The sequence below is a fragment of the Mesitornis unicolor genome, unplaced genomic scaffold (genome assembly GCF_000695765.1).
Source record: "Mesitornis unicolor isolate BGI_N332 unplaced genomic scaffold, ASM69576v1 scaffold18756, whole genome shotgun sequence".
NCBI classification, from domain to species: domain Eukaryota; kingdom Metazoa; phylum Chordata; class Aves; order Mesitornithiformes; family Mesitornithidae; genus Mesitornis; species Mesitornis unicolor.
The window spans coordinates 12,004-21,996 of record NW_010189171.1 but is presented as its reverse complement, the minus strand read 5'-3'; the positions used below and the strand labels follow the sequence as shown (position 1 = coordinate 21,996).

The 9,993-nt window shown below is 42.9% G+C and overlaps 1 protein-coding gene across 1 annotated transcript in view; it reads right to left on the bottom strand.

Moving 5' to 3' along the window:
• Positions 1 to 353: 353 nt before the first annotated feature.
• The window catches only part of GLRX3 (glutaredoxin 3), a gene marked incomplete at its 5' end in the record, with an annotated part of 17,195 nt that continues 7,555 nt past the window's right edge, over positions 354 to 9,993 (bottom strand). Inside the window, 7 exons of the mRNA XM_010185982.1 lie at positions 354 to 625; positions 2,042 to 2,134; positions 2,217 to 2,256; positions 3,132 to 3,184; positions 5,478 to 5,535; positions 8,403 to 8,464; positions 8,547 to 8,719. Of these exons, the coding sequence (XP_010184284.1) occupies positions 575 to 625; positions 2,042 to 2,134; positions 2,217 to 2,256; positions 3,132 to 3,184; positions 5,478 to 5,535; positions 8,403 to 8,464; positions 8,547 to 8,719 (530 nt within the window). The remainder of the gene's footprint in view (positions 626 to 2,041; positions 2,135 to 2,216; positions 2,257 to 3,131; positions 3,185 to 5,477; positions 5,536 to 8,402; positions 8,465 to 8,546; positions 8,720 to 9,993) is intronic.

Sequence of the window (9,993 nt, the reverse complement as noted above, 5' to 3'; positions counted from 1 at the left end):
GTGTCAGAATAAGTTGAACATCTGAAATTAACCACTTCTGGACTTACTTAGATAATGAAGATGCATCGTATACAGCTGGAACTCATTAATAACAACTTCCTAACGGTGCACCGCATTACAGGTTCAATAGTATTTTTCTTGCTCACTAGACATGAAAACAGTTATTAACAGGGACAGGAAATTATGATGTTCCACAAAGGTACAGCCATTAATATTCTCCCAATGAGAGATGAGCCTAAAAAGAGATGCAATTTAGTCCTATGTAGTACTAAAGGGAAAGCAGCATCATCACTCAGTTCTTAAACACCCAGACGCAATGAATAGAGACAGAGTGTAAGAACAGACCCAGAGCTCTTTAGCATTATATTTTAATTGAATTTGAAGGTCTTGACACTTTTGTATCTGCAGTGGCAACACGTTTTCATAGGGAGCATGGTCCTGTGAAACACAGATGCATGAGCTGCCTGCATTCACTGCTGCTGGTTCCACGAGGCTCAGCCGTGCATTGCTCCAACACCATCCCTGCATGGGCAACTGTTCCAAGTCGTCCTGTTCCCATCCACGTCCTTCTCCGTTAATTCTCTCCCTTCAGGATCGGCAGCAGTTCACCGCTCTCCTTCAGCTCCTGGAAGGAAACACAGCCAGTGGTTATTCTCCATGTGTGTTTTGTGATTACAGTGACAAGAGGGGACAGCGCAGGACGGCGGCGGTGGCTGCTGAGGGAAGGAGGAGAGGACCCACTAGAGGTCCCTCTCACCCAACACATTGGAGCTCTTCGTGTTTTACTCAAATTCTACCTTGTGTCTATTTAGTAAAGAGAAACCTGAGTGAAAAGCTACACCTCCAAAAGAATTGGTTGTTATCACCTTCACCAGGTAAATCCCCTGCTCTGTCTCCTTCCAGATGTAATTCAAGATTTATTTCAGTTGTACACAAAATTTGACAACATCCAAAGTGCCTCCCACAAAATTAAAAACTAACCATTGACAGATTTTGTTACTACTGCACGTTAAAGCAAACAAGACAGCAAGAGATTTGTAAAAGTCCTGAATAAGAGCTGCTTGCCCGTATTATCTCGATGATTTAAATGCAAATTATAAGGCCATTAGCTTAGTGAAGAGCCAGATAACACCAGGAAATGGTTTTCAAATCATGTGTTGTGGAGTATATATTCTCCTTCTGCATCTCAAGAGAAACAACTGCCTCAATTTCATTTCACATTACCGAGTGTGTTTTAAAATACTGACAACGTTCATCTATCCACACAAGCCCCTGCGATCTGAATACAGACAACAAGGCAAACAGACAAACTGCATTTAAATACCAGCCAGAGAAGCATTCAGCAGCAGCTCTGCAATGCCCAAGACTATACTTACTGATCACTGCAATCACCCACACGCTTGTTAAATAAATAAAATTAAAGTAATCCCTGTAATTTTAGTAATACCGGTATTTTTAGAAGGAAATGAGATTTATTGATTGTGTCTTCCCAGGAGTTCCAATGTCTGAGGAATTGGCTATAAAGCATTCAGACAAGAATGGGCTCAGGAGTATTTGGGGGTGAGAACACTGTGCCTGCTCTGTTACAAAAATCAAAAACCACCGTAACAGATGCAGATCTATTGTTGTTGCTTCGGGGGCTGTTCAAACAACTCCAATAAACCTGACTTTCTGCCAGGAATGAGCCTGTTTGCTAGGAAAAAAAAAAATGTCTTGCCCACCTTATTTGAGAAAAGCAATGTCAGGAGTAAAACTAGGGAAAAGAAACCTGTAAAAATGCACCCAGGGGGTGAAAACGGTCTTTACAGTAACAGTAACTGACTGCTGTCAAGGAAATACATTTCACTGCTAAATCTCGGCATATGAGAGCGCCAGAGATTTAAAGCTCCATTCGATGTACCTTGAGCTATAGAAATCGTGGCAAAAACAACCAAATCGCTCGGTTCCAAGAGCCAGGGCCACTGCACAGGAAGTTCTGTACATTACGGGCAGAAAATATTGCCAGTTTTAATCTTAAGCCAATTTACATCTCCATTCCTACCTTAACAATATCCAGCCCGCCAACAAGGTCACCTTTCACATACAACTGAGGATACGTCGGCCAGTTTGAGAAGGTTTTTAGTCCTTGCCGCACCTGAGAGAGAGAATCCTAAATGTAAACTTCGGCTTTAGTAAACGCAACAGGGAGATCCTCGGTGGTGGGGGAGCTCAATTACCTCTTCGTCTTCCAGTATGTCGAATGTCTCGTAATCAATGCTAGAAAAAGAGACGAAAACACAAAGTCATCGACTGGGCAGTTTTGCAAGAGAAGACCCTCAAAAATTCAACCTGGGTACGCGTACAAGTTGGCACCCGAATCACTCGGAGTTAACAGGCAACAGGAGGAAAAGCATTGATGCCTCATATTGAGCTCTGATGTGAAAAATGTCCAGTTTCATGGCTCAAATTGGTCAAAGTGTGAGTTTTGGGATGCAATTCCTCATATTCCAAGAGCTGACATCTTCAATAGCCAGCACCTTATAAACCAGAGACAAGGAAGTGGTTTGAGTAACTGCTACTTATTTGCCAGTTGTATATTGATATATTGTTATCTATTCTCCCAAAGCCCATTCTAAACCCTAGTAACCCAGACAACGGCTTAGACTCTAAGTAGCAGGACAAGTGAAACAGGAGTTTATTCCCAGGCAGATGATGCCCATCTCCCCACTAAACAGCTCTGAGGAGGCAAACTGAGGCCTGATAGCACAAGAGGCTCCAAGATTAAGGAGGCAGATCAAGAGAGACCTCTCCAAGAGAAGCTGCTTATCAGACCAGAGGATTTCTTTCATGTCATCACAGAAAATAAGAAAGAAATTCACTTTTGCAATAAACTCCTCAACCCAAGTAAGACAATTGCTATGGAGTAGTGAGAAAGCAGTCGTATCTGACACATCACACGTGGCTTGGTATCAGTAAGTGTAGCAGTGATTTACGCTGTGGGCTTTAACATAAAGAAACTTAAAAATACTCTTAAACAAAGCAAATTACATTTGGGGAAGTCTTCCACTAGTATTTTCCAAACTATTTACAAAATGTAGTTTTTAAAACAGAACTGGCTTCCCAAATTAAATTTAAAAACCCCGCTTACATACCCAGTATTATTTAGGATTTCTATAATTTGCTTGCTGAATCCACACTTTGCAACCTAGAAGACAAAACACACGTGAAAACACCTCTCTGCTCTATTTAACCTACAGAACTCCAGGTCCTCAAGCTGCACTAGAGCTATTGCCAAATTATGACTAGTGATGACTTTACTGGATGATCAACACTGCTAATCCCTTTTTCATCCTTATACTCTTTGAGCTTTAAACAATGCTCAATGTCTTTTTATAGAACCTGCTGAAATGAAAACATTGAGAATATTAAACACTTTCCCCAGTTGTGGTGTGAAATGATAGAAGGTGAATCTGTTTTCCAGGTATGGCAATGGTACCTTGAAAACCACGTAAGCCTGACTATTTTCGGAACTTTCAGAAAGCCAAAGCTGTAGGTAGGATGGGTATAACTGCCTTGTATGCATTTGTAAAATAGACGTGGTTTATTTTGACACATATGCTACCTTTTACTTTCCATCCTACGGTCAACTGATTAACAGGTTGCACGTAGAGCAACTCCCAACTGAAATTAGTAATTGAAACTACTGCAGACTCTTCATACTGGCAGTGTAAGGACACAGAACACCCATCGTTTTGTAGACACTGGATTTTCATCCACACTATCCCTTCTTACTCAGGATTTCACTCCTGTGCAAGCAAACTCAGAACATGTTAGTTAAGCAACTTGCCCAAACTCTTGCTTTCTGCAGAAAAGGCTCAGGTGTCAAAGGAGACAGGAATGAGCAGCTCCTCCCCACTGCTTCAGTGGGTGACCAAAACCCACAGGATCCCAGCACCTATGAAATGGCTCGGCCAAACACCCCATTACACTGAGAAGTGCCTGTTGTTAATAGGGAAAAGGTCCAGGGAACAAACAGGGAACTGTGTCCAGCTCTGGAGTCCCCAGCACGAAAAGGCCATGGAGCTGTTGGGGTCCCAATGAGGCCATGGAGATGCTGAGGGGCTGGAGCAGCTCTGCTGTGGGGACAGCTGAGAGAGTTGGGGCTGTTCAGGCTGGAGCAGAGAAGAGAAGGCTGCAGGGAGACCTTAGAGCACCTTCCAGGACCTGAAGGGGACAGGAAAGCTGGGGAGGGACTTTTGACAAGGGATGGAGTGATGGGACCAGGGGGGATGGTTTTAAACTGGAAGAGGGTGATTTAGATGAGACATTAGGGAGAAATCCCTCCCTGTGAGGTGGTGAGGCCCTGGCCCAGGCTGCCCAGAGAAGCTGTGGGTGCCCCCTCCCTGGCAGTGCCCAAGGCCAGGTTGGACGGGGCTTGGAGCAGCCTGGGCTGGTGGAGGTGTCCCTGCCCATGGGGGGTTGGACTGGGGGGGCTCTGAGGTCCCTTCCCACCCAAACCACTCTGATTCTGTGATAACAAATGAGAAAATGAAATGGAAAGAGAAGCCACAAGAACGAGCTCAGTCCCCTATATCTGCATCCCTTAACGCATAAACAACTCTCATAACCTGCAGTCACCAACTGCAACTCTTGTTAGGGCCCAGCACTCTGCTGAGAGTCTGAGTTCGGTGCTGTTGGTAATTCTGACAGGGAGAAGTGCAGTGCCTGCTGTTCAGAAGGGAACAATTTATCCCCTGATTACTTTGAGCATGCAACACAAAGCAGTGCTGACCTTTTGCTGTCCAGTCGTTTGTCTATAATTTAATCCTCACTGTTAGCAGTTGTCTGCTTCAGTCACTGTCTTTATTTCAGCAAGATAATTAAGTGTGGCTTAAGGACAGCAGGCATAGACTATTCCGTGCATGTGAGGAAGAGAGTGGATCATTTATGGAATGTGGCATTATACATTGGCCTTAAAAACATGTAGCAGCTTATTTCAAATGCAGTTGTGAAAGCATAATAAAGCCAGAGAAATTAGAAAGGATAGGACACCCCATCCAATTGGGTCAACAGAGGGAAAATTCAAGAAACATGTGACCAGAGATAAAGTTTTGGACAATAAAGTGCATGCTTCAAGTAGGACAGACATCAGGGCAAGCACTCAGGACATCAGAAGAAAATCCACTATCTGCAGAGACCATCACTGAGACCAAAAGGACACGCACAGGTTGTCCACTCCTTCCTGAACTGCAGATTTATTGACAGACATCACCGAAAGGCATCAAATCCCCTGATTTGACTGCAACACCTACCAGCATTTCAGCAGTGTATTTCCATTAGGTAAAGCAGGCACTGCTTTTCTGTCCCTTATAGAAGCACCAAAACAACTTCCCTGCACCACTGATTTTCATTAGGCAAAGAAAGCAAGGAAAAGAAGGTAATTGTCACTGTGTAACAAACTGTTTAAATGCAATATTTGCTGCAACACTTCATCTTACCTGTTTGCTTCCCTTCATAAAAAGCATCACAGGAGCTTTGTTTATCAAGACTTTAAGCCTACAGAAAACATGAAGACAGACACAAAACAGCTCAGTTATTATCCCAAGCTTTGTTTCCACAGGAAAACACATGCAAAAAGTGCAAAGATGGCAACTTGTGGCTTTACTAAATGCATTTAAAGCGTTATTATAAGCAACTCTATTCAGTCAAACTGTTTACAGAAACTAGTGAATGAATTGGAAACATCCCGTTACTTTTAGAGCAACAATTTACTTTCCTAGATTTACCTTTAAGTATCAAGCAGCAATAAGTTGGAAGGAGAAACATCCTTTCTCATTTGTCATTTTAAATACAACGTCTATATTTAATGACATACTTTTTCCACACACTGAATACAACACTTGGCATTTCTCATTCTCTGTGACTGCTCCTCAGTCACAAGCCTTTAAGTATCAAGCAGCAATAAGTTGGAAGGAGAAACATCCTTTCTCATTTGTCATTTTAAATACAACATCTATATTTAATGACATACTTTTTCACACACTAAATACAACACTCAGCATTTCTCACTCTCTATGTTACTGCTCCTTAGTCACAAGATCTATGGCCTCACCACTACTGAAATTCAGGAATAAGTCTGGTTTGCCCCACTGTGCCCTATCCAGTAGCTCTCTGGGACAACTGATGGAAAAAAAGGTGCATAAAAGGTGATGATTTTCTGTAAAGGGTCTCTTTGCATGACTCACACAATGCAGAAAGATTCCAGACTGGAGAATTCAGGGCCTTTGCAAACTAAAACTACGTGAAGTTTTGTTCATTACCTACAGCCTTTGCATATGGAAGATTCCAAACAGGATCTTTCCAGCCAAGTTGCCTCCTGGTTAAAAAGCAACATCAAAATTAACAGCAAAAGTGAGCTCCAGTAAAGGAGCTGCTCCCCCAGCTGCCAGGGCTGTTCTGTGAAACCAAGTCCATTTTCAAGGGTATTTCTAACACAGTTAATTGAGGGGAGGAGATCAAACACTGAGTAAAAGAACATAATTCAGCATTAAACAGATTCTACTACTGATATTCCTTTGCTTTATTAAGTTTTAATATGTCTGAATAACTACCTCATAGGGTTTTTCTTATGAGTAACCCACAGTGTGAATGCAGATTGAAAGACAGCAGTTGCTCACATGTTAAATATGAGGTTAGCTACCAATTAAAAGCAATCTGTATCATGGAAAAATAACTTCCCAGTCGTCACCAGAAAACAAGCTAAATGTCACGTGCTCACCCAAAAAACAAGCACCTACTCCAAGGTGAAGAACAAAGTAGGCACTGAGAAGCTACTTGTGACTGGTGGATTTTTAGTCCGTTTGCCTTCAGGCCACTTCTACACAAAAAATTGGTCAAATTGGTAAAAACTTCACGCACCCATTCAAAAGATGCTGCTGGTGCTCGTTGAGGGAGACATAGACTGAAATTGTTGGTGTAGCTCAATTTAATTAGGTAAGCAGAGGACATTTCACATTACCTTCTTTCCCCAGATAGATGAAGCAAAAGAACTATGCATAAATGCAATAAAGTTGCAGCTTATGCAAGTTTGCAAAAAGGAAAGATGAACCTAAAGGCAGCTTTCTAAAGTAAGTTTTTAAAAGGCCATACTGAGACAATCTCATCTTTATAGGTCATTTAATCTCAAACTGAAAAAGGTAGTGTAAAACGATTTACAAGTTCCCCTTCTAGAGCAACAAGAGGGAAATTTCAGCCACAAATTAAAGGAAAATTTAAAAGGAAGTAGGAAAAACAAGCCCCTTGTACTAGGAGCATCTCCAACAGGATGACTTGGCATATCTAGAACCTGACCGCCTGGGGCACGCCAGGATTTCAAACACACACAAATCTTCAAACAGGGTGGTTAAAGGAGGACAAATTGGTTTATAGATATTACAGCCGATTTGGGAAGGATCACTTCCCACTGCTGCAGCAGATATTCACCTTGCCAAGGTGAAAGCAAACAGGGACTGAAGGACACGAGAGACCAAGAAAAACAAGGAGGTAAACCTTGATGTTTTCTGCAGTGACACCACAGTTACAGGCTGTGCCAAAAAGCCAACAACAGCAATGCCCATGAGCCAGCAATGTGCCCTTGAGCCAAGAAGGCCAACGCCATCCTGGGCTGGATGAGAAGGGGTGGTTGGAGGGCAGAGAGGTTCTCCTGCCCCTCTGCTCTGCCCTGCTCACACCACAGCTGCAATCTTGGGTCCAGTGCTGGGCCCTCAGCTCCAGAAGGACAGGAACTGCTTGAAAGAGCCCAGCAGGGCCACAAAGTGATGGAGGGAGTGGAGCATCTCCTGCTGAGGAGCGGCTGAGGGAGCTGGGGCTCTTGAGCTTGGAGCAGAGGAGCCTGAGGGGTGCCCTCATTCCTGGGGATCCATTGGGAAAGGGCAGTGTCAGGAGGAAGGAGCCAGGCTCTGCTCTGGGATGGCCAATGCCAGGACAAGGGGCAATGGTCCCAAGCTGGAGCACAGGAGGTTCAAGCTGAAGATGAGGCCAAAGTTTGTGAGTGTGAGGGTTCTGGAGCATGGCCCAGGCTGCCCAGAGAGGTTGTGGAGTCTCCTTGTGTGGAGACACCCAAAGCCCTGGCCGTGTTCCTGTGTGACTGCTCTGGTGATCCTGCTCGGGGGGGGTTGCACTGGGGGAGCTTTCCAGGTCCCTTCCAACTCCTGACATTCTGTGATGCTGTAATATAAAGTGTGCTCACTGTATAGCAAACTGAACATATTAAACAGCTGCAGGAGCCCTGTAATTAAAGAAAATCTTGATGAACTGATAAAGTCAAAGAACAGAAATGTATCTAAGGAGTTCCTCCTATATAAATGAACACCCAGGAAACCTCAAAATAGAGACCCTTAAAATAATGACATGATACATCACACCTGTCCTCCAACTTCTGTGCCTTGGGACAGACCGTGTCCAGCTCTCCAGATGCCTCGAGCTCCTGCGGAGAGGAAAAAGCAGATGTAGAAAGCAAGAAGAAGCTGGTGACAACCAAGAAGATAATTAATTTCTCAGTCTCTAACCTTGATAATGTCAAGTCCACCTATAAGCTCTCCAGCTACATACAACTGCGGGTAGGTTGGCCAGTTCGAATACGTTTTCAGCCCCTGACGAACTTCTTCATCGGAAAAAATGTCAAAGCTGCTAAACGAAACGCCGTGTTTGTTCAGGATCTCCACCATCTGTTTGCTGAAACCTGCGGGCACAAAGAGAGGAATCCCAGGTCATTTCAAACCAAGCGCTCCCACACCCGTACTAAACCTTATTCATTTTTTACAAGTGCCATTTTTCTAGATAGGAAGTTCAAATTAGCTCCACTGTGTCATTATTTGCTTATCAATATCCTCAAATATTATAAAGGGGCAAAACCCACTTTTTATTTGGATTACAAACCTGGATGAAGCTGACACACCAAGCGGGAACCAGGATTTACACCCACGACTGTGGCACCAGTTTAACTCCCAGCTTTGGCTTTTATCATGTTTTCTACTACTTGTCCTTGAAGAGCACGTCCTATCCCACTTCCTTTTGGTTTTTGTGAATTCTCCATGTTCACAGGAGCACTCAGTATTATTTTACTGCCCTTGAGACACTTTCATGCCACGTTTTGATTTCCTTTACGACCAATCTTCACTAGGTCCTGTTCTGACAACACTACCTCAGCAGGATATGAACCACCAAATATTACGATGTAAACACTCAGGTTTTATAAATAAGTTTATTATGTGGCCAACTGTGGAAGAAGTTTCGCCCTTCTGTAGCTAAGCATCTTTTCCCTATGAAAATTGTCACAGATAAAAAGTATAAAAAGTTTTACACAAGTTTTAATGTCAGAATTTACAGCCTATACTCACCTAAATCACCTTGCACTGGAGGAAAATCCACATAAAATTTCGCTTTCAAACAATTCTCCTTCTACTCTGTTTTAAATTCACCATTCTCATGAAAGTGAAACATTATTGATTTTTCTTAATAAGATAAATCATTTTTTTAAGCGTTATTCTCTACAGAAACTCTGTAAAATCACTTTAAAACCCAAAACACACACACATAAATACACCCAGGCTGTGCCCTTTACAACAAGAAGTCCATTTGTGACGGGGTGCCCTGAAAGCCTCCCAGAAAACACCATCATCTGCTTTGCAAAAAGCAAATCCATGGGAATTTGCCCATAAATCACCGTGCTAATAATGTGTGTTTTGTACCTTTGCCAGCTCATTCTGGTTTGGATTCAAACGCCCTCGCAATCCCACCACGTCCCTCAAAGAATTCCAATAAACGCTGCGCAGACAAATGAAAACCCCCACACAAATATTAAATTAAAAACAAAGAGACAATGCTTAAAGGCTTTAATAAAGGAATAATAAAAAAAATAAAGCCGCTTTAAATGGGAAAAAAGAACCCAAGCGCCGTAGAAGAATAACCTTTGATTTCAGTTTGCGAGACCACCTATTAGTTTTTGAAACATGG